The sequence below is a fragment of the Choloepus didactylus genome, chromosome 27 (assembly GCF_015220235.1).
Source record: "Choloepus didactylus isolate mChoDid1 chromosome 27, mChoDid1.pri, whole genome shotgun sequence".
In the NCBI taxonomy this organism is placed as follows: Eukaryota; Metazoa; Chordata; class Mammalia; order Pilosa; family Megalonychidae; genus Choloepus; species Choloepus didactylus.
The window spans coordinates 15,371,993-15,395,753 of NC_051333.1; the positions used below are offsets into that span (position 1 = coordinate 15,371,993).

General features: G+C 50.3%; 2 protein-coding genes across 4 annotated transcripts in view; one reads left to right on the plus strand and one right to left on the minus strand.

The window, feature by feature from the left end:
* The first annotated feature begins 197 nt into the window (after positions 1–197).
* PAF1 (PAF1 homolog, Paf1/RNA polymerase II complex component) lies at positions 198–5,285 on the plus strand. Its single transcript, XM_037819037.1, has 14 exons — positions 198–526; positions 1,105–1,134; positions 1,234–1,326; positions 1,628–1,749; positions 1,843–1,909; positions 2,004–2,105; positions 2,194–2,299; positions 2,396–2,464; positions 2,569–2,672; positions 2,760–2,876; positions 2,974–3,102; positions 4,344–4,449; positions 4,562–4,649; positions 4,730–5,285. Exons 1-14 carry the CDS (start codon positions 480–482, stop codon positions 5,131–5,133), a joined length of 1,584 nt encoding a protein of 527 aa, XP_037674965.1. The 5' UTR covers positions 198–479; the 3' UTR covers positions 5,134–5,285.
* Positions 4,342–23,761, minus strand: part of SAMD4B (sterile alpha motif domain containing 4B) — a 37,911-nt gene continuing 18,491 nt past the window's right edge. For 2 of the 3 annotated variants that reach the window (XM_037819034.1, XM_037819035.1), the window contains 11 exons: positions 18,409–18,879; positions 14,280–14,519; positions 13,685–13,794; positions 13,438–13,524; positions 12,340–12,679; positions 11,519–11,604; positions 10,897–11,015; positions 10,118–10,316; positions 9,862–9,985; positions 7,830–7,913; positions 4,343–7,622 (listed from right to left, as the gene is read on the minus strand). In XM_037819034.1, the coding sequence (XP_037674962.1) occupies positions 7,594–7,622; positions 7,830–7,913; positions 9,862–9,985; positions 10,118–10,316; positions 10,897–11,015; positions 11,519–11,604; positions 12,340–12,679; positions 13,438–13,524; positions 13,685–13,794; positions 14,280–14,519; positions 18,409–18,879 (1,889 nt within the window). In that variant the 3' untranslated portion in view covers positions 4,343–7,593. Of the gene's footprint in view, positions 7,623–7,829; positions 7,914–9,856; positions 9,986–10,117; positions 10,317–10,896; positions 11,016–11,518; positions 11,605–12,339; positions 12,680–13,437; positions 13,525–13,684; positions 13,795–14,279; positions 14,520–18,408; positions 18,880–23,761 lie in introns of all 3 variants that reach the window. The other variant, XM_037819036.1, reaches the window with a different exon arrangement.

The following is a 23,761-nucleotide window of genomic DNA, read 5'->3' on the forward strand; positions in this document are numbered from 1 at the left end:
CCTGTTTGCTAGTTAGCTCCGCCTCTCACACAATTCAGCCTATTCAGTCAGGCCCCCCCTCCACACTTGGAATCGCAAACCCGACAAGCCGACTGAGATGCATTTCCACCAATCAGAAGAGGCTCTTTCTCCCTCGCTCCACCCTCTGTCCAGTCGCTCGCCAATCTGGTCGTAGGTGCTATCCGGACTCTATTTCCCCGAAGGCCTCGCGGCCTGAGGCGACCTGTCGGGTCCTTCACGTCCTAGCGGCAGTTGGCAGAGCCGGAACTGCGAGTCCGTCCTCAGCGCTGCCTTCCCGTTTCTCTGCGTCTCGCCCGGAGCTCTTCTCATCAGTCCACCGTCCCCCGACCCATTCCCTGCGGAGAGCGGCGCCAACTCCGGCCGGGCCTCGATCAGGCGTCCGCGGAAGTCGGCACGCCCCTTCGCGTCTCCCCGCGGCGCAGGAAGGACCCTGTCCGGATCGCCGTCGCTTCGTCGCCATGGCGCCCACCATCCAGACTCAGGCCCAGCGGGAGGATGGCCACAGGTAGGCGCCACACCGCCTGGCAGTTACGCTTTTCCCTAAGGTCTCTCCAGGTGTTCGTGAGGCGGGGGGTCGGGCGCCAGTTTTTGCCTACAACGTCACCAGCGCCCAGGTATGCCCGTGGCGTCAAACCCTCGGCGTGAACGCCGTGACATCACGGAGTGCTCACCTTTGAGGATGGGGGAGAGGTCTCTAGGTTCCTTCTTGGATGGCGTGTTGCCCCTTGTCATCGAGCTCGGAGATAAAGCGCTTCGAGACTCTCCGAAAGGGATTGAGCTCTTAGATCCTTCCAATCAGCGCTTGGAGACCCTTCTTCCAAAAACAATTGCATACATGGCCCTTTTTATTAAAGCACGTGAAGACATCCCTCCAAAAGTACTTGGCCTCGCTCACTAAGGCACTTGGGGACAGTTGTAATAAGTTTAATTCTTGGCTTTTTCCGTTAAAGTACTTGGAGATAACTCCTTTCAAAAGGCATTAAGCCTTTTCCCTTTTAAAAGCTTGGAGAAGCCCCTTCCAATCTCCCGTCAATTCCATCCTCTCCGTCTTTCTTCTCACTATGTCTCTCTCTACCCCACCAGGCCCAATTCCCACCGGACTCTGCCTGAGAGGTGAGCCCCATTGTACTTTTCCAGGAGGGGTGGGCCAGTGGGAGCTGGGGAACATAAGTGGGGCAGCATGGGCTCAGTCTTGAGCCACTGTGTTTTCAGGTCTGGAGTGGTCTGCCGGGTCAAGTACTGCAATAGCCTTCCTGACATCCCCTTCGATCCCAAGTTCATCACCTACCCCTTCGACCAGAACAGGTGAGACTGAGAGCAGGGATATGGGAACGAGTCACCAGAATGAGACCCTCAGGAGCAAAGATCTGCTTGTGTTAACTGCTCTTCCCTCAGGGCCTAGAACAGTACCTAGCACATAGTAGTAGATGCTCAATAAATGTTAACAAATGGAGCAGTGCCTGAGTCTTTCCACTGGGGAGTCACTCAGCCTCCAACACGTGGGTTACTCCATGCTGAATTCCTCCCTGGAGCTTAGTCTCTAGGAACCAGGGATATGAGAGGTAAAGGTGGGATCAGAAATTAATGGGCATGTTTCCCCACCCAGGTTTGTCCAGTACAAAGCGACTTCCCTGGAGAAACAGCACAAACATGATCTACTGACTGAGCCAGACCTAGGGGTCACCATTGACCTCATCAACCCTGACACCTACCGCATCGACCCCAATGGTTTGTGGGGAGGCAGGGAAGGTCTGCTCTAGGTGAGCAAGAGCCAGGCCAGGGCCTCCCTTATGGTTCTCCTGCTCCCATCCTCTCCTCTAGTTCTCCTAGATCCAGCTGATGAGAAACTTTTGGAAGAGGAGATTCAGGCCCCCACCAGCTCCAAGAGGTAAGGAGGTGCTGAGTGGATACTGGAGGCTGGCTGAGATGGGCTCTCCAAGCAGGAGAGCAGAGGGTCCTGAGATGCCTGATCTTCCACCCAGATCCCAGCAGCATGCAAAGGTGGTGCCATGGATGAGGAAGACAGAATACATCTCCACTGAGTTCAACCGTTATGGTATTTCCAATGAGAAGCCTGAAGTCAAGTAAGTTGTAGCTAAGTAGGGAGGGGAGGTGGTATATACATTTGAGGTACATCCCTTGGTCCCTAAAGGCTTTTCTCTTCATCCATAGGATCGGGGTTTCTGTAAAGCAGCAGTTCACTGAGGAAGAAATATACAAAGACAGGGACAGCCAGATCACAGCCATTGAGAAGACTTTTGAGGATGCCCAGAAATTGGTAACTGAAGAGGGACTTAGTGGAGGCGGAGGCAGAGAAAGACATGATTCTAGGGGTCTTTCTCTTCTTCTTCATCTATTTTTTGGTCCCTGCCAGATCTCCCAGCATTACAGCAAGCCCCGAGTGACACCGGTGGAGGTCATGCCTGTCTTCCCAGACTTCAAGGTCAGACCCAGGGTGGGAGGTGGAGAGGGATAACCACAGAAGGAAGTGGGTGAAGGTTAAAGCTGCCTGTTCCAGTCTAATCCCAGCCCCTCTTTTCTCTCCAGATGTGGATCAACCCATGTGCTCAGGTAATCTTTGACTCCGACCCAGCCCCCAAGGATACAAGTGGTGCAGCTGCCCTGGAGATGATGTCTCAGGCCATGATCAGGTAAGTGGCCTTGCTGGCTGCCTTGGCCTGCTCCTCAGGTGCTGCTTTGATCTCACTTCTCCCTTTCCTTCCTCTTCCCCCAACCAGGGGCATGATGGATGAGGAAGGAAACCAGTTTGTGGCCTACTTCCTGCCCGTGGAAGAGACACTGAAGAAACGAAAGCGGGACCAAGAAGAGGAGATGGACTATGCTCCAGATGATGTGTGCGTGGGTTAGGGTTAGGTTTGGGGGCTGAGAAGTGTGTCCTCTTTCTTCCCTCATAGGGAAGCAGTGGGGCTGACCCTGTACCTTCATCCTCAGGTATGACTACAAAATTGCTCGGGAGTACAACTGGAACGTGAAGAACAAGGCTAGCAAGGGCTATGAGGAAAATTACTTCTTCATCTTCCGAGAGGGTGACGGAGTTTACTACAATGAGTTGGAGACCAGGTACCCAGCACACTCCCATCTCAGATTAGCCTGGGTCTGTGCTCAAGACCCTGGGGCATGTGAGGGCCACTTTGGAAGTCATTTGTACTTAAGGAGTTGTCTCGTACTTGTAAGCAAGATCAGAAGCCTGCTAATCCACTGGGGCTAGTCTTTTTTCTAATGTGAGGCCAGAAAGGAAATCTGTATGTAATGCTGGAAACATTTAGAACCTTTCTGTGAGAGTAGACTGCCAAGCTTCCCATTACAGTAATAAGATATTATGTGAAGATAAACATAGCTAAAGTATGTAATACACAAAATTAACATGTTTTAAATGAAACACTGGACACTGAAGTTAAAAAATGTGATCCTAAAACTCTTCCCTGGTAAAGTACACATGCTCTGGGGCCACAGGATCCTGGTTCTGACGTTTTCTAAGCCGTATGACTTGGACAAATTTTTCAACTTCTCTGTGTTCCCTCAGTTTCCTGTAAAGCAGGAGAGATACTCATCTCAAGGGTTAAATGAGTTAAAATATGAAAAGTATTTGGAATTGTGCCTGGCATGTAGTATGCCCTAGATAAATGTAAGCTGTCATTTAATTAATATGTATAAAAGAATATAGCTTATTTCCTGACCTAAGTATAAGTTATTAGAGAGTAGACAAGTATGCTTTCTTATTAAAATAATTTAAAAAAAAACAACAGGAAAAAATCATCTCTTGTCTGATGGCTAAAATTTCATGGCTGTGTGGATACCCTTGATGTAAGATTAGTAAAGTGGGACCTTGAGTTTATATTTAAAGCAGGGATCACAGAGTCTGATCCTATAAGCCAGGCAGGAAATAAGAAAAAAAAGGCAGCGAGGTTTGGGTGATCCAGAGCTCTTGGCAACCTCCAGGGGACCCAAGATGTAGCTCCAGCCTATTGTTGCTATGCTATAGGGGACAAAAAAAAGGCCCACTGTGGCCATAAATTCCTATTTTTCAAAAGCTAGAAATCCAGATTATATGAGATCTCTTATTTTTTAAGTGTTGGTAACAAATTCACATTTTAAAAAAAAAGGTGCAGGGCAACCAAACTGGTACCTTGGGAGCTACCATCCTTCCCCCAAACCCAAGTTTGGTGTCCCTTTTCAGTCTTATCCAATCTGTTTGCTGTGGCCCAAACAGTGATAGGGAAGTAAGAACCAAATCAGACCAGACCCCTCACTGCAGGGGTTCTTTAACCATATCAACCCACCCCACCCACCCCCACTTACAGGGTCCGCCTCAGTAAGCGCCGGGCCAAGGCTGGGGTTCAGTCAGGCACCAATGCTCTTCTTGTGGTCAAACACCGGGACATGAATGAGAAGGAATTAGAAGCTCAGGTAACAAGTTCCACTCTGCCCCAGAGCACCCAGTGGGGAGGGTGGTAGAGGGCAAGGAGGGGAACACAGACCTGACAGTATTCCTTGTCTGTCCCAATCCTGCTGCTTCCAGGAAGCACGGAAAGCCCAGCTGGAGAATCACGAACCCGAAGAGGAAGAGGAAGAGGAGATGGAGACAGAGAAAGAAGCTGGGGGCTCAGGTAAAGCCAAACACGCCAGAGCCTGGGGCCTAAGAGGGTAGGAGGCAGGGACACTGGGTCTCATCTCTCCCTGCTTCCAGATGAGGAGCGAGAGAAGGGCAGCAGCAGCGAGAAGGAAGGCAGCGAGGATGAGCGCTCAGGCAGCGAGAGTGAACGCGAAGAGGGTGACAGGGACGAAGCGAGTGACAAGAGTGGCAGCGGTGAGGATGAGAGCAGTGAGGATGAAGCCCGGGCCGCCCGGGACAAAGAGGAGATCTTTGGCAGTGATGCAGATTCGGAGGACGACGCTGAGTCTGACGATGAGGACAGAGGACAGGCTCGTGGCAGTGACAATGATTCGGACAGCGGCAGTGAAGGGGATGGCCAGAGGAGCCGGAGCCGCAGTGCCAGTCCCTTCCCCAGCGGCAGCGAGCACTCAGCCCAGGAAGATGGCAGTGAAGCGGCAACTTCGGATTCCAGTGAAGCTGACAGTGACAGTGACTGAGTTCCAAGGCCTTTGGGGCTGGTGCAGATACCATTATTACAACGAGGAAGGTACTTTTTCAGTGGCCAGTGAGCCCTTCATTTTGTTGAGTCTTTGTTTTTTTCTCCAAACCTTTGCTGTTAATAAAGTCAACTTCTTTTTACTTCCTCCCAGCCCCTGTGGTCTCATTCCACCCAAGTCCCCCGTCACAGGCGTTCAAGTTCAGGTTAAGGCATGGAAAGCGGAAGGCCACAAGGGCAGGGCCCCTGGGCTTTCTGTTACACGTAGCATAACAAAGGTCAGAATCCTGTTTTGTTTTTGTTTCTTTTTTTTTTTTTTTTCCAAAATAAGCCCAGACCATTAAACAAGTGAAACTCCAACAAATAAGTCTTCTCCAACAGCGAGAAAAACTGTACAGTTACTCAAAGCTGATTCTGCCAGTGGGGCTGGGGATAGAAGGGGGAAGGGCAAAATCATGGTGGGGAGCAGGGGTTGGGGAGGCTTGAGCAGGAGAGGGTCCGGGTCCTGCCCATCAGAGTGGGGCCGCCTGCGTCCTGCACACTCTGCTGTCAGGTGAGGGTGTGGGTGGGCCAGCTCTTGCCTCCCTTTGTTGGGGAGGGGATGTCCCTCACCATCTCCCAGTGCCAGGCAGAGCCAGCTCATCCTGATGGGTAGTGACAGAATGGGACTGGCTGGGGGGAAGGAGAGGAGGTGAGGATCCCATAAGAGGGACAACCTGCTGATTCCAAACGAGGTGGCCCCTGTCCATCCCACTTCCCGGGGCTTGCGGGAGGGGACTGGAGAAGCCCTGGGAGTTTGAGGGGAATGAGCAAAGGCACAGAAACATGGAGGGGCCGGGGTGGGGGACTTGCATAGGTTGATGAGTGTGCAAGAGGTACATAAATAAACCTGACACCCCACCCAGCCCGGCACTGGGAGAGGAGGTGGGGACCTGAAGCAGATCCCCGGGGCCACCCCCAACCCCTGGCTTCCTCCCACTCCCTGGGCTCAGAGCTGAGGGAGGTCTACAGACCAGGAGGGCAGAGGCAAAAAGGTCTGGGGAATGGGTGAGAGTGCGGGGAGGGCGGTGGTTTTAAAATTTTGTGGTTTTTTTTGGTTTTTTGTTTTTTCCCAACATTTTGTATCTTTAATAACATACACAATGGTTACCAGCCATATTCATAACAAAAGTTATTCATAAAATGTATCTAAAAATAACATTTTTTTTTCCTTTTCGATGTGAAAAGCTTGAGAATGTCCCAGTGAGGTGGGGTGAGTTGAGGAGGAAAAGGGGGCTGGAAAAAGGGGACCCTGGCTTCCCCATAGTCTGAACCCCCCAAATCCCCTCTCTCCACCTGGTCCCCAGTACAACCCCTCAGTAGGAACAGGGACCAGAGGGTCTGTATGGTACCGGGGCTGGGACAAATCTCGGCTATGATATAGTGTTCCACTTAAGTGAGGTCATGACATCATGAGGGTGAGCTGGGGTAGGGGAAGAAACCAGAAACCAAACAATACCCTTTCTCTTATTTCTTACCCCCAAGTCTCTCAACAGCCAAACCTGGGAGTGGAGAGGGGTGTGTACTGGTGGGGGAGGGGGGGGATGTTAAGGCAACAGACTTCCTGACCTCACTGGCTGCCCTGGCTCACCTTCAACCTCTGCATCTAGGGGAGCCAGGACTGCTGGGAAAGGGGGGTGGGGTGGGGGAGGTAAGTGGGATCTGGAGGAGGGGGCTCTGCCCTCTCCTCGTAAAATTCAGGCTCCCTCTGCCACTGTCTTGGCTCAGAGAGAGGCCTGGGGATTGTAAAAATGAGAGGGAATGATCAGAGAGGAAAACCGTTAAGAACTATATAAATATGTGTCTTAAATAGGCCTAAGAAATTAATTGTAGAGAACCTCTGATAAACAGGGTGAAAGGTAAGTAGAGGAAGGCAGCTCCTGTCCTCAGGAAGGGAAGGGAAAGAAGCTGAAGAGGAAAGAGAGAGAGGTTCCTCTCCTCAACCCTCCTCTTCTTAGCTCCTCGCAAGTAATATTCCAGAGAGCTTATTTATCCCCAAAAAGCAAACGTTTCTGAGCTGGCTCCACAAGGGAGTGGTCAGTTTGTCTCTGGGGCTGTCTGCTCCCTTGGGGAGGGGCAGGTGGTCACTGGTCTGGAGGAGGCAGGGATGGGATGGAACTGGGCCAAGTGGGGGACAAGGAAGGAAAGGAGAGGAGTGGGCAGTCTGGCCAGTCCCTGCCCCCTCCCCATCCTATCCTGGCCACCCAACTCCCTCTCCCAGCCTCAGCAAAGATCCCTCAATGGGCCTGGGAGTGAGCAAGGCATGTGCCAATGTTAAAAGTTAAAAGGATGAGAGAGTAGAAAAATATTAGAATGTATAGCTGAGCCAGCCCACCCTCTCGCTGTCGCAGAGAAGCCTGATGAGGGTTGGTCCCCGCCCGCCGCCCGGGGAGCCTATGGGTGCGCTGGGCTGTGGGTCCTGTCAGATGGTGGAGGTTTTGTCTGTCCCATCTGTGGTGAGAAAGGGAGGAAGGGAGGAAGATCAGGAGCTGGTGGGAGGCTTGAGAAAAGGCGCTCAGGTTGCCTATCATCCCAGTCAGGCCCTCCCTGGAGTCTGGCCTCCCCTAGGGACCCCTCAGGATAACTTTGAGTTGCTCAGTTCAGAGGTGGAGACACTGGGTAGGTGGGAGCTGGGTCAGGGGAAGAGGAAATGCTCACCACCCAAGGCGTGTTCTGTCATGCTCAGACACAGAGACTCCAGAGTGGGATTGATCTCCAGGTCAGGCCCAGGGACCGGGCAGTCTGGATGGGAGAGAGAAGAATGGAGACAGTGAGGACAGGACTGGGATAGAGAGTAGAGCCAAGAAAACAATGGACAGGGACAGGGATAGGCTGGCTTGGGGAAGCGGCTGAGAGAAGTGTATGAGAGAGAGCGAGAATTCCTGGGGAAGAAAGAGGAAGAGATGAGACAGAGAAAGAGTGTGCAAGACATGCACACACAAGTGTGTGCAGACTGAAGAGATGACTGGGCAGAGGAGGAGGACAGAGAGACAAGACCAGGGTGTGTCACAAAGCAAGCACAGATCACGGCAAGAGTAGAGACTTGGCAACACAGAGAAAGCATGACACGCAGACAAAGGAAGTGATGGGAAGCTCAGAGAGGACTTCCTGGAGCTCACACACTGGCTGCGCCCATTGTGGACACAGACTGCAGGTTGCTTTGTGTACTGTCTGGGCATCTCCCCCAGATACTGGGCAGCCCCAAGCTCCCTGACTGTTTACCTGCTCTGTATTTGCTTACTTAAACCTCTTCCTGTCACCACCTGGACTTGCTCCTCTGAGCAGGCTGTGGTCCCCACAGGCAGAGCAAGTGGGGCAAATTAGGACAGGAGTCATGGGACTTGTCTTCAAACTGCCTCTCAAAAGAGCCTCCTGTTCAGGTATCTGGGAAACAGCCCACCTCCCTGGGCAGACCTGACCCTTTCCCACACAGCTTAAAATCTTCCCTGGGCTCCTCACTGCTATCCAGAGGGAATGTGAGCCCCTTCCCTGGGTTAAGAGACCCTCCTCACATCTTCACTGCTTATTACTGTCCTGTCTTAACCCTGAGCTTGGGCCATGTCAGAACACCTAATTTCTCTCCTGTTTAAAAGAAAAAAAAATAATAATAAATCACCTTTCTGAGCCTCAGATCCCTGAATGATACGATGGGACTAATATCAGAGCCATTGCATAGCAGTCGGGAAGATTCGATATGACAGTGCAGGCAAGCTGCCTGATGCAGTGCCCACACACAACAGATCAGCAAAAGGAGCTGCTATCATTTTGTCACTCCTGCAGTTCCTCCACCCCTTCATTTAACAATCATTTACAGACACCTGTGTGCCAAGCCCTGTTTGAGGACAAACATGACATAGAGGGTCCCTGACCCCTACAGACTGCGGTCCACCTTATCTCATGAATTCAGAATCCCAACTGATTTGGCAATTTGTGACATGAAAAGCTTAAGATCACCTGCAGAGCTAAAGAACTCTCCAGAGACAGTCTGTTCCAGATCAGCCTTGTCTGTATTTGCATCCCCAGTGTCCAACAGCGGACCCAGCACAGGGTGGAAGACTTAACCCAACTTGCTGAGAAAAGCAGGGACCTGCAGCTAGTGCTTCTCTGATCTCCCTATTGCCCACATGGCCCCAATCCTGATTTCCTGCCTCTAGGCAGGTCTGTGAGCAGAAGTGAAACACCTCTTCCACCTCAAACACCCTTTAGTGTAGAACCTGATCCAAGAGCTAAAGCCTCCTGCTTCCTGCCTGGTCACCTGTCTTGGATGAAGGCCACTGGAACGTCAGCCATTATTTCCCTCCATAGGAACCTCACTGCTTTGACCATCCCTTTCAAACTGAGTATCTAATGATCCTGTGAAGAGACAGTGACATAAACCAACACAGACACTAAGATTTTGAAAAAGAGGGAGAGGAGAGAGGTGGAGATGTGGAGGAAGGAGTGAGGGAAGAAGATTCAGAGAGAGAGGAGAGAGAGAAGACAGGACCTGAGACATAAAACTGAAACAGGAATAAAACAAAAAAAGGATACCAGAAAGCCCACAATGCAGGGAGATAGGGAGGAGTGGTGTGAGGTATGGAAAGAGGTGCTCCAGCAGTTGAGAGGGATAGTGTATACTGAGACCCAGAGGAGAAGAGAAAGGCTAGCCAAGGGTGCCATTGCGCAGAGTCCCAAGGGTACCGCACCTCACCTGGAGGAAACATGAGAATGGCCTGGGGCGACGAGTGAACTGGGAGCGAGTGGGTGCGCTGCACAGAGCTGCGACTCTGGCTGGGCATGCTGTTGCTGCCCCCAGGGTTGGCAAACCACAGGTTCTGCATTGAGCGTGGGAAGAGAGAAAGCTGTGGGTGAGTGGGGAAGAGGCCCAGACACAGAAAGAGACACAATCCCAGGCACCACCACCCCAACGCTAAAAGCACCAGGTCCTCTGCTTCCCACCGGCTCACCTGTCGGCCCTGGGCCCCAAGGCTGGGGCTGGTGAGGGCATGCCGAGGGGAGACGCCCCCAATGCCTGAGGGGCTCAAAAGGCCCATCCTGCCAGGTGGAAGGGCCCGGGGAGGCATTGGGAACTGCCGCTGGGTCCTCCGGGCCACCCCCATCCCCACAGAGCCAGCTATGGGGAGCGAGTTGGAGCCGAACGCCCAGCTGCGAGAAAGCAGAAGGCAGGGTGTCAGTTTAGGTGGATGGGGTCCATCTGTTTACCCTTTCTCACTCCTGCCACAACCCCAATGGGTAGGATAAAACATGAACTTCCTCTGAGCAAAGACTCCCTGACCAAGCCCCTGCATCACATCTTCTGTCCCCTCCTGCCCCAAGGATGTCCCCAGATTGGAGGTAGAAAATACAAAGGCTTCCTCATTGTCCACTCAAAGCAGTCTCCTAACTTCAATTCTCAAGTGTGTTCATTGTGTTATTTACTTGTGGTAAGAAGGGACTTGAGAGCATCCTGCAAACAGGAGAAGAGAACAAGGTATAGGCAAGGACCTGCTATTGAGGACGGCTGTCGGTTTTCTGCCAGCTCAGCATCCTATTCTAATGGTAAGAGCACACTGATTTTCTTCTTGAAAAGCACCCTATCTTCACTGGGTGACTTGTAGAAGATGACCCAGTGATTGAATGAATAGAAACCAGGTTCCCAGCCTAGCATACAATCACCCCTCATCCACTTATCTGTCAACAAGCAAGGGCTGAGGGAGAAGGGTCCTCTGCACTGGCCACCACCTACCTTTTCTGCTGCCGGTAGTTCTGCATGTCTAGTGCAGCTTTGCGAGGGAATGTGCGGAGGAGCTTCAGCACTTGCTGTTTCCAGGACAGCAGTCGTTTCTTCTGCGTCTCTGTGAAAGCCTAGAAAGGAGGGTGAAGGAGGGAGAGTCCTTTTGGATCTGCTTTCCATTCATTTCCTCGAATACTGACTGCCTGCTCTGTGTCCCACCATGCTGGAATGCAGAGGTGACCTGTGCTCACAGAGCTTACAGGTTAGTTGGGGGGTGGGGGTGGGGGTGGAGGGGAGGGGGACATATATACTTATAATTCTGTGACAGATATTGAAAGGGAGAAGTACAGGAAGCCCAAGACACCTGAACTAGTATTTGGGGTCAGGGGATGCATCCCTGAGGTAGATGTCTGAACTGCGAGTTGAGGGACAAGCAGGAAAATATACAAAGGCCCTGAGAAGAAAAGAGCTTAGGGCATTCATGGACTCCCAACACTGGTGAGATGAGAAGCGGGAAAGGTAAGTGGATGCCAGGCCAGATAGGACACTGTTCGCCAAGTAAAGAATTTGGTCCTGAAAGCAATCGGCATCCTTCCCCTTCTCTCCAGCCTTGGAGCCCCGGAGAAGGCCTCACCTCATGAGTCAGGCACTTTTCAATGAGCTGGAGGTAACTGGTGATGTTCTCCTCATCTGGCCGGGACACCAGCAGCTGGGTACACACTAGGGGTCATGGGAAAGGGCAGGAGGTTAGCCCCTGGCCTGCTCTCTGTTATGCTCCAGCCTCCCCGGCCCCAGCTGGCTGGTGTGGAAGGAAGGACAGGAAACTCAGACTGGGTGAGCACCAACTATGTGCCAGGCACTGTACCTGGGTTATCCTGAGGACATGAGATGTGAAGTGCCCCACACAGTGCCTGGCATGGGCAGATATGAAGTCAGTAATCAGTAAATACTCCTCGCATTTTAACTCTTGCAACAACCTCGACAACATGGGCATTTTTGGCCTGAGGAAACTGAGGTTCAGAGAGGTTAAACCACTTACCTCAGGTCACAGAGCTAAAAGGATCTGGACCCAAGTATAAGTCTGCCCCACCATGCTGCTTCAGTTAAGGCTGAGCCCATCAGAACTCTGCCATATTATCTCACGGTCACCTCTGAGAGAATATATGGCTTCACCTTACTCTGTTCGTCCTTCACTGTATGCAGTTTCTACTTACATACTGTCCTATCTTCTGCTCAGGATGGAGATGCTTTGAGGGTAAGGGCTGTCTTGGACTATCACCTGGACACTCCCTGAAGAAAGGGATCCTGCCGCCCTGAGTCTCAGGCACTCTGCAGTGTCGTAGTCTAAGGGGTGCTTGAAAAAGCCCTGCTCCCATCATCACTTATTTGATGCCTAGGCCTAGGTTCACTTGATCTCTAATCTAGGACTTCCTGTTGGGTCCTGGGTGGTCTCACCTTTGCCCATCACCCGTGTAAACTGGCTGGGGATGTCTCCATCGGCGATGGGAGCTGGGGCTGGCTCACTGCCATCACTGGGAGCTGGAGCTGGTGGAGGGGGGTAGCTCTCTGCTGCTGGAGAGTCCTTGGCCTCAGTGCCCTTGTCTGTGCCAGGGTGGGCCAGGGAAGACTCAGCACCTGGCAGCGCTGGCTCCCCCTGGCCCCCATCCTTGGCAGCAGTGGTGGCAGCAGCAGCGGCCACGGTGGCCTGGAGGACACTGTAGGCCTTGATGGGGGTGATGATGATCTGTTGCAGCTCCTGAAGAGCGTTTCGCAGATTCCCACCTTCCAGCACATCCTGGGTTGGGGGACATGGGCCATGGTCATAGGCAGACCAAAAAGCTAGGTGCAGAGAATCCCTAATCATGTGGGGTCGGACAGGGCTCCAAGAGGGTTAAACGGTCCTTGGGTTCTAGCACACAGAGAAGATAGATAAGGGCACCCAAGACCACATGTATGTAGCACTTGTACACACACATTCCCTTTTCCCCTCAAGGTGGAGTCCCTTGGAGCACAGAAGAATGTGGCCTGATGCTGAAGCATTAGGTCCCACCAAGGGCAGAATCAGATTCAGAGCCAGAAAGTCATACTGAGGGGAGAAAGCAGAACAGAAGACGAGCAGCAGGAAGAGGGGGAAAGTAATGCAGAGGCAGATATGAAAGGAGAGAGAATGAATCAGAAATAACCAAATGGAAAGAGATCATGGACATAGGGAGACACTCAACTCTACCAGAAAGATCAGTAGGAAATGGAAAAGAGAAAGAGGAGAGAAAAGGCTGAGTCAAAGACAAGAGAGTGATTCTGGAGACACAAACCAGGGCAGATAGGAAGGGGACCTCTTAGCCATTGGCAAGTTAGCCCTTTGATGTCAACTTCCACCTTGGGGCCTTGCTCCATGGGGCTAAAGACCATTGGCAGTTAGACCTGTGGGGTGGGGAGGTCCACTGAGGAGATCACCTGGGCAGCAAGCTGGCAGCAAGGCCCACCCAGAATCTTTGTTCTAATGGTACCTCTGGGCAGCTGTTGGCCTTGGAGATAGAGATACCACATCCTCACCTTCTCCAGAGACTTCAGGACACTCTGCCTCTCACGCAGCTTCTGGATGCTCAGAGCTATCTTGTGGCGGGCACCTTTCGTGACATTCTGTGTTAGGGGCAGAGGGGATAGGAAGCTGGAAACAGGAAGCCGAGGCACCTGGGGGTACCCCAACAGGGCCTGAAGAGAGGGAAGAGGCTCAGGCTGCAAGAGTAGTGCCAGAATGGTACTGTCCCCATAGCCTCCCTGATGATCCCCCTGGTGTCACCTGAGACTCCAGGTGCTGCTCAGTCAGAGTCATCATCTCCTCATAGCTCATCTGTGAGAAGAGGGCTGCATATTTGTGCAAGCGGAGACTCTTAAGCCATGTGGGCACATCTGCGGAAAAGGAGAGAGGGCAAAAGGTCAGGAGTTTGATCCTGGTGACCACTACAGAAGAGGGTTGTAGGGAGGAACTAGGCATAAATCACAGGCAGAAAACCAGGAGGGGGTGGGGTGAAGCGAAGGGCCCATAAGCTATCCCTATATCTGCCCAGCCAGGTAGCTTTCCATGATAAAGACATTCCATGTTATTCGGCCAGCTCTCCCTTCTGAGCTGGTAGGTTGGATGTATTCTAGGATGACCTCACTGAATTTCTCTAAGTGTTCCTGGAACCTTATCAGTCACTTCTGTGTCCTGGCTTCCTCATCAGACTGGGGTCTATGAGGGTAGACTTGGGGGTCTCTCTACTTAGTCTTGAATCCAAAGGGCAGGGAATATCTCTTCCCCTCAGATCAAGGGCTCTGGCATCAGGGAAGTAGACAGAGGGGTGGTGGCTATTGGCTCCCTTCCGTCTTCTGAGCTCTGCAGAAGTCCACTGTACCTTTCATGCCACTGCCATCCTCCTGGAAAGTGTTCCGGCTGGAGCCCTGCTCCTCCGTCTGCTCACTGCCAGAGGAGGCCACGCTGCTCTGGGGTGAGAGGGGCGCGTGGTCGGGTGTGGTGAAAGCAGCCCGGGCCCCAAGCTCCTCCGGACTGGGCCACTCGCCAGGGGCCTGTGGGCTCGTGGGGATAAGTGACATGGAGCGCTTCAGCGGGCTGGGGTGGATTTGGCAAGGGAGACCTGGCAGGAGGGAAAGAGAGTCAAGAGGGAGGTCAGGATTGGAGATTTGACCTTAGGAGACCATGCTCCCTTTCCTCCCAGTCAGTGCCATGGACTGTGCTCAGTTCCAGAATGCTCCAAGGGAAAGAGACCCTGGGGTCTGAGAGAAACCACCTACCAGATGCTGCTCAGGCCCTCACCCCACAACACCCAACCCATCAGTAAGTTCTGCCAGCCTCTTCTCAGAATCTCTCCACTTCCTCTGCTAGCATCCTGGTTCGAACTACTGGCAGCTCTCATTGGAATTACTACCACAGCCTCCTCCCTGGCTTCCTTGCCTTTGTTCTTGCCTCCTGCAGCCCCATTCACCTCAAGCAGCTACACTGACACTTCTAAAAACGCAAAGCTCATCAAGTCAGTTCCCTGCTTAAATCCTGCCTTTGGCTTCCTTTCATGCTAAGAATAAAATCCAAAATTCTCCTCTCACACACAAGACAATAACTACTATTAAAAAAAATGGAAAATTATAAGTGTTGACAAGGATGTGGAGAAATAAGTCACCCTCGTACACTGCTGGGGAGATATAAAATGTTGAAGCCACTGTGGAAAACAGATTGGCAGTTCCTCAAAAAGTTAAATACAGAATTACCATATGACCCAGCAATCCTACTTCTAGGTATACACCCCAAAGAACTGAAAGCAGGGACTCAAAACATATTTGTACAACATTGTTCATAGATGGAAGCAATCCAAGTACCCATTAACAAATGCTAATGGCTAAACAAAGAGTAGAATAGCCATACAACGGAATATCATTCAGCCATAAACAGGAATGAAGTACTGATACATGCTACAATATGGATGAACCTTAAAGACATGTTGAGTGAAATAAATTCAGAGAGGGACAGATATTGTATGATTCCACATGTATGAAATAACTAGATTATGCAAACGCACAGAGCCAGAAAGTGGGGTACAGGTTACCAGGGGCAAGGCGGAAAGGGAATGGGGAATTAATGCATAATGGATACAGAGTTTTTGTTTGGGACGATGGAAAAGTTTTGGTAATGAATGGTGGTAATGGTACCATAATACCATTCCCACTGAATTGTATACTAGGGAATGGTTGGGATAGGAAATTTTATGTTGCAAATATGTTTCCACAATTTAAAAAAAAAAGAGAGACTAAAGTGATGACAATTAAATGCAATACATGATCCTGGACTGTATGTAATAATGGAGGAGAAAAGACCCAAAAGGACATTACTGGTGCAACTGGAAAAAATGGATTATAGGCTTTATAGCAATGTTAAATTTCTTGAACTTGATTACTGTACTTAATGAGATTACATAGTGAATATATTTTTCTTAGGAAATATACATGGAAGTATTAAGTGTTCAAAAGGAGAATGATGGATACAACCTACTCCCAAATATTTAGAAAACAGAGAGACAGACCAGACAAAACAAGTGCAGCAAAATGTTATAAGTTAGTAAACTTGAGTATCCAAATAGAGAGCATATTGGAGTTCTCTATATCGGTTTTGTATTATTTTTGCAACTATACTGTAAGTTGAAATTATTTCAAAAACAAAAAAAAACAAAAACAAAAACAAAAACCCAAACTGTTCCACATGTCCACAAGGCCCTGCACTTATTGCCTTCTTCATTGCCTACTGGACTGTGGGTTCATGAAGGAAAGCAACCCCACTTAATCAGTTCTGAATCCCAGGATCAGGTACAGGGCACAACAGACAGTTGCTCTTAATGCTTCCTAAAAGGGAAAAAAAATGGAGGGCACCCACAATTCTAGGGATGGTTAAGGGGGCTTCTGAGCTCAACACAGAATCCAAACATATTCCCAAGTCAGCCTAGAGAAAAATAAAATGAAATAAAGCCACAACACCTCATCCTGGGTAGGTGAGAAAGCCCTTTGCTCCAGTTCTGACAGGGAGCTGGGAGGCATAGATAGAAGAACCCCAGCCTTATTACTGATGGGAAGGCTGGGATTTCTGCCAGTGCTCCACTGACACCCAGATCGGGAAAGAGGACCAGCCTGGTACAGGCCCTGAAGCACTATCCCTCATCTGTGACAATATCCATGCTCCTAGCCAGGAAGTCACCTGAGGGAGAGGGCAGTGCATGGATATGTTCCCTCAAAGCCAGTCTCCACCTGTGCTCATGGCTCATCCCGAGCCTCTAAACTCCCTCAGTCCTAACTTCCGTCCCTATTCAAGAACACTTCAAAAACATGGCATGCTCTTGGGCCATCATGGGATGGGAGAATCCTGAATGCAGGCTTTTTTTCCCCATCTTGGTGCCTCTGGCCTTCTCCTTCCTCCCTTCTCAGCCAAGAAGTGGGCAGGCAAGGCTGAGAGGGCAGGAAATTACCCTGATTGGAATGACTGTGCAGTTCCTAAGGAGCCCTGTTTGGCCCTGCACTGGGGTGGAGGCTGGCTGCAGCACAAGAATTATAAAAACAGGAATGCCGGCTGGAGATCCAGTGCCTCACTCTCTCCAAGAAACCCTGGTCTGTCCCTGGCAGCACCCCAAACCCACCCTGCCTGCCCTCACAGGCCAATCCTTCCTCCTCACTCAAAAATATTTTAATGGTTTCCTGTTTCCTCCAACTGCCTGAAATCAAAAAGCTTCCCTCTACCCTTCAAGGCCCTCCAGAATGTGGCCCTAACCTACTGAGGTCTGGGAAACAACACAGATCTGAGTTTAAATCCTGGCTCTGCCGCCTATTAACTGTGCATTCTTGGGCCAATCACTTCATTTGCCTCTCTCCCTCCATTTCCACATGAAGTCCTTGGAACAGGGACAGGCATATGGTACATGCAAGGGCTCACTATTGCTATTGCTTGTGTTAACCCTCGTACCACTGTCCTCCCCAGCCAGACCTGTCTGCATACTGTCCCCTACAATTTGACACCCCTGTGGCTTCAATTCAGGCTGTATCCTCTTCTTGGAATGCCCAACTCCTTTCTCTCTTCTAGTCCAAATCTCCTACCCAACATTATTTAAGCTTGGTTCTTTAATAGCTGCTGTCATCATCACGGGGAGCCCTAAAGATGTGAGGAGAAAAGCATCTAAAGGCACCCTGCATGGGTGATTCCTCCCTGTGATGAGGTTTCAGTACCTCTGGGAGAGTCACTTTCACGTGGAGGTATGGAACATACTGGTTAAGGGTATGAACTCTGGAGGCAGACTGCCTGGATTTAGATTCTGGCTACCCCACCTTGCAAATGACTCTTCTGTGCCTCAGCCAATGAGTTTTTATGTCTTAAGTTCCTAGAACAGCTCCTGCTAGACTAAGAACTCAATATATTCCAGCTGGCGTTATCACTATTAATATGTCCTCCTAACTTGGACCTAGGAACCATGATGTTCTGAGACTGGAAAACCAAGTCCAAGATACCTTGGATTTCTAGAGTCCCCAGAAATGCCCTCCTATCCTTCTGTCTCCCCTGATTATCCCAAGCATCTGGGAGGAAGACAGGCAGACAAGAACATTCATATATGGGGAAGAAACAGGCTCAGGAGGGACCACACTGCTTGGACCCAGCTGGGTACCAGTGACCCAGTGCTCACCCCATTGCTGGCCATTTCACTGGCATGCTTTCCTGCCTGCTTTAAACAGTGCCCGCTGAAGAGGACTGACCACCTGAGTTTACAGCTTAGAGACCTTGCCTTGGGTCAGGTCATGTCACCTCATATCCCTTGGAGAGCCACCCTCTCTTATCCTGATCATTTCAACTAGTATTTAAACTCACTGAAATACCAACTCGTTCTGCTCACTCCATCCTATGGAGCTCTTACTGAGCAAGGGCCACAGAGCAAGTGAAGGCAGACCAACCTGACCATTTTTCAAATATACATGGCCTCCCGGGACCCCACCCCCCATCACCTGCATTTGCATTGCTCCCAATACTGTTGATGGCAGGCGGCACTGAGCTGGGTGGGTGGAAGGGCACATGTCCATTTTCCCGGGGTGGCTTGTCCTGCCAGCCTGGCCCTGCCTCCCCAGGGCCCAGCTCTGCAGGGCCCCCCCACTCATCGGAGCTCTGGCGTGAGTGGTAGGCAGGCTCAGGCCGGGTGCGGAAGCCACCAGCCAGCCGCTCTTCCAGGTGACTCAGCCAGAGGGCCAGTGCGTTGCGGTCCTCCAGTGTGGTGGCTGGGTGGATGAGGGCATAGGAGAGGAGCTGGCGGCTCTCTTCAATGAAGGCATTGCTCTCGATCGAGTAGGCTAGCACTTTCTGCAGTAGCCTCATGTACTCTGACTTGACCTCTGTGTTGCCTGGCTGAAGCAGAGGAAGGTGGGACAGCAGAAGGGACACCACCTTCTCTTTGGACTCTTGCTGCCACTGGCTGACGATGGCTGCAGAAGGGATGAGAGGGAAACGTCAGGGGAGCTGTGATGGGGCGCTCCCATAAAACCAGGAGCGCTGTCTATGGCCTGCTCCCTCAGCTTCTACCTCTTCCCCCTTACCCTTTCATAACCCCCAACCTTGTCCCCACACTTCAAGAAGAGATCAAACATTCACCCCGCCTTTAAAGTAATTTTTCCTAGGCCTATCACTTGTTATCAAAAACCTGCTGTCAAACTTGCTACCCTGGAATCTGAATTTCTCCTGCTGCCTCTGGGCCTACTCCCTTTTGCTACATCCTTACTCTTTATCTTCATGGCCACTAACCTGTTTCCCTTGACTATTAAAACAAACTCCCCCCTGATTGGGGGAAGACAGTGGAATATAGTGGTTAAGAGCTTGGGCTCTGTAGTCAGATGGTCTGCACTCCCCAACTTACTAGCCGGACCTTGGGCAAGTCACCTTGTGCCTGATGAAACACTGATTTTCTCACTGCAAAATTTTGAAAATAATTGCAGTATCCAATTCACAGTGCTGTTTTGAGATTTAATGAACTAATAAAGAATGGAAAGTGTCCTGGCATATGTAATAAATGCTTGCTTTTGTTTTTAAAGTGGACTCTGCCTCTATATTCTCCCCCTCCAATCCGTCCCCTACACCCAGATGGATTTATCTTACCGAACCACAGCAAGATGACATGTTCCTGACCAGGAATTTACAATGGCAAATCAGCATCAACAGAATCAAATCCAAACCCTCCTAGTCCAACATCACCTTGATTGCCAGGGCACTCCTGCCCTCCCATTCTTCCAGATAAAGATTCAGCTCAGGATACCCTATCTTCCCTCCCTGAGGCTCTCTAGATGCCACATTCACCCCAGCTTCCACACTTGGGCTGAATGTCAAGGCTTTAGCCTGGAGCAGCTTCCTTCCTCCTATTTAAATGTTATGTCTCCTAGCGACTGCCTAAACCTGTCCTGCTCCAGGAAGCCTCCCTCCTCTGGCTATACCAGGGGACCTCTCTTCCCTATCCCAGGTTCTGAGGGCCTGAGTCTGTCCTGTGGAGATGAGCCCCCTGCTCCCTTCTCAACCCAGAAGGGAGCTCCCCCAAAAATAAGGTCTAGGCTGGCCACATGAAGGAGGTCTTGGGAAGGAAATGTTACAGGCCTGACTGTCCCTCTCGAAAACCTTGTTACCACTTCCATGACTAGCTAAATGGAGGAGTGGAGAGGATGGGAATAATGCTGACATGCAGAAGAGAGGGACAAATAATACCAATACTTGGGAAAAGAGGCCATGGTCAAGGATGGGGGCCAACTCTGCTCTGACACTTGGGCACTGAGCTTACGCTTACAGCTAAGGCGATGATTCACAAACACCTCACAACAAGGAGTTGTAAGAGAGGTGCTATTGGTGAGTTCCTGGAAAAGAGGCAAAGGGACTGCCCTAACTGGACAGAGCTAAGACCCCAGAGGGGAGGTAAAAGGAACGGGCAGAGATGTGGCTTATGTCCCTCCTCCATACTTTGTGACTTTGGGCAGATGAGGTCACTTCTCTGAACTCTACTTTCTTCATCTGTAAAATGAGGCTCATAATCATTCCTTCCTGGGAGGGCTGCTATGAATTAAGACCATAAACACAAAGCAGGGCAAAAAGTAAGCCCCAAATAAACAGGTAATCACCTGCTATTACCATCAGCATGATTATTATCTTACTTTAGCTTCTTGCTTTAAAACACACAGATTCTAAAGGCACAAGCCAACCTTCCAGCTTGGGAAATAGAAGCTGGGAATGAGAATATAAAAGGAGAGTCTTAGAAATCCAGGCATTTGGGGCTTCAAGTGAGCTCCCCACCTGCCCCCAATCTGGTTCCCTCTGCATCTGAGGGTTCCTCAAGCCAACTTCCTTAGGGCTCAGGATTCCAAGGACCTCTGGTCTCCTCTTCCCAAACACAGCTCCTATTTCTGGCTCTGTAAACTAAATGTTTTCTTGGCCTGGGCCTCTCTGCTCCAGGTTTCCTAGAAAACCCCTGTGAAAGTGTCCAGGAACTCATCCATTTATTTGGTCATCAATTCATGCTATGCATACAGTATTGGCAAAAATCAATAACAACTAACAGGAATGCTACCACTACCAGCACCACCACCACCAGTGAGAGTAATCATGGACAGCATTTACTGTGCATTACCATGTACCCGACTCTATGCTAAGGACATGACTGCTTTTCATCCTTACCTCAGCATTGTTTCTGCATCCTCGTCTTGCAAATAAGGAAACAAATTTGGGAAGAACTTCCCCCAGGTGGTGAAGCTGTGATCTGTATGCCTCTAGAATTGGGAGGAATTTTTACAACCACACTTGACTCTCTCTCCAATGCCAAGTCTCTCTTCTTCAGCCTGTCCATGGTTTTCCAGATCCCCTTCAGTAACTGCCAAATGCTACGAAACCTCATCCCCTGCTGTCTTCATTTCAACAGATTTCCCATGATCACGAAGCTCTCCCTTAGGCCAATTCATCTCTCAAGATTTTCCCAAGGTGGGAAAGGCCTTCCTGAAGTTAGGGAGACTTGGTCCTTTCTGCACCCCTACCTCCATCGGGCAAGGGATCATGTGGGAAGGACCTCCCTAGCACCCTTTTGTCCTTAGTTCTTGAGGTTTTTTTGTGTGTTTTTTTTTTATTAAATTCAGTTTTACTGAAATACATTCACACACCATACAATCATCCATGATATACAATCCACTGTCCACAGTATGATAACATAGTTATGCGTTCATCACCACAATCTATCTCTGAACATTTTCCTTACATCAGAAAGAACCAGAACAAGAATAAAAAATAAAAGTGAAAAAAGAACACCCAAATCATCCCCCCATCCCACCCCATTTGCCCTTTAGTTTTTATCCCCATTTTTCTACTCATCCATACACTACATAAAGGGGGTGTGATCCACAAGGTCTTCACAATCACACTGTCACCCCTTGTAATCTACATCATTATATAATTGTCTTCAGGAGTCCAGACTGCTGGGTTGGAGTTTGGTAGTTTCAGGTATTTACTTCTAGCTATTCCAATACATTAAAGCCTAAGAGGTGTTATCTACATAGTGCATAAGAATGTCTACCAGAGTGACCTCTTGACTCCATTTGAAATCTCTCAGCCACTGAAACTATTTCGTCTCATTTTGCATCCCCCTTTTGGTCAAGAAGATACTCTCAGTCCCAGGATGCCGGGTCCTTTTATAAGAAGGGAATGAAATAGTGATTAAGATTAGGAATAGAAAGTCAAGGACGTTCACCCCAGTTGTGTCATGTAGTTGCTTGGGCAATGTGCTTCCACCTCTGTAAAAGGGGATTATAGAGCTGAGGGGACTGAGGGAGATGCTGCATGTAAGGCATCTGACAGAGTCTGCCATAGTAAGCACTCAATATGTGGCTCAGTGATTGGTGTTTTACTGCCCTCTCCTCCAGCGGAGTCAGCCTGCCGCTTCACCCCTACTCTGGTGTTCTCGTTTGCTGTTCGTTTAGGCCTTGCAGAGTAGCCAGAAGCATCTGGGACAGAAAGAAGCCTTGTCTAGTCCCTCCCGCACCCCAGGGTACTGCCAGGACCCCAGGGCTAAGGACACAGCTTTTCCTCTGGTACTGCCAGGGGACGTGACAGAACAGCCCCAAGGGCTGGGCTCAATGAAGGACCTTGTTCTACTGCAGAGAAAGGAAGAGAGTGGTTTTGGATGAATGGAGACTGACCCTGGAGAAATGTGTACTCATGTGTATAATGTGGTGATGATGGTTAAGGGCAGGGCTCTGATGACTGGGAAGCCATCAGTGAGCACTGGAACTATTCCAAGGAATTTGCATGGCCTCAAGCCCCTTGGGGTGAGCCCATCTGGGGCTGCAGATGATGGGTGGGAATGGAACTTCTAGTTTCCTGCCCAGATCAGAAAAATCTGGCCCAGAATTGAGGCACAGCAGGGACCCAATGAATACCTGCACAATGGAACCCAGATGGTCCCCTGGAAGGTAGCAGCATCTATGTGTGTATAATGTACCCTCTCTAGGATCCCCCAACCTCAAGTCACCTTGTGTGGGTCCTAGCAGAGTATACTGATTAAGAGTACAAACTAAACAGGCAAAACCGTCTGGACTTGAAATCTAGCCCTACCCCCATGACCTATTAATTGTGGGCCAGTACTTTAACCTCTCTTAGCCTTAGTCTCCTCTTCTGTACAAGGGGGGTATAAAAGACCCTACATCACAAGGTTCTGTAAAGATTAAATGAGACAATCATGCAAAGCACCTGGTAGGTGGGACGTGCTCAGTGTATTTTGACTTCTATTGTTGTTCCTGGTTGAGGATCTAGAGCCCATGCTGTTTCAGGGTTGAGGGGAGCAATTCATGTAGGAGATCACATCTGGGTCTCCCCCTGAAGATTCCCGACAGGGTAGGGAATTTTACAGTTATTTACCAAAAACAGACACATCTCTGGCTCCTCTGAGCTGGAGGCACAACAAGCAATGATGAAATTCTGAAGGTGGGCGGATGGGGGAAGGAGATGGGGAATGCCGTGACGCCAATGGCTGCTTCTTACCAAGCTGCAGACCTGGACTCCACAGGCATGGGAAGGAGGGGGCTGTGTGTATGAGTGTTCTCTTTGGCAATGGTGGAAACAGGAACAGGGCTGGCCAGGTGACCAGAGCTAAGTGGGTCATGACCCTGTGCCCTGGCAAATCACAGAAGCCAAATTTATCTTTGAGACAGCCATAAAAGCAAACCCATTTTTATGAGCCGGACTGCTGCAACAATCATGGCAGTGAGGAGGCAGTCAGAGGGGCTGGGGTTTGGCTCCAAACATGCCCTTCTCCGCCTCACCCCAGCTCTTGCAGACATGGGGGAGGGC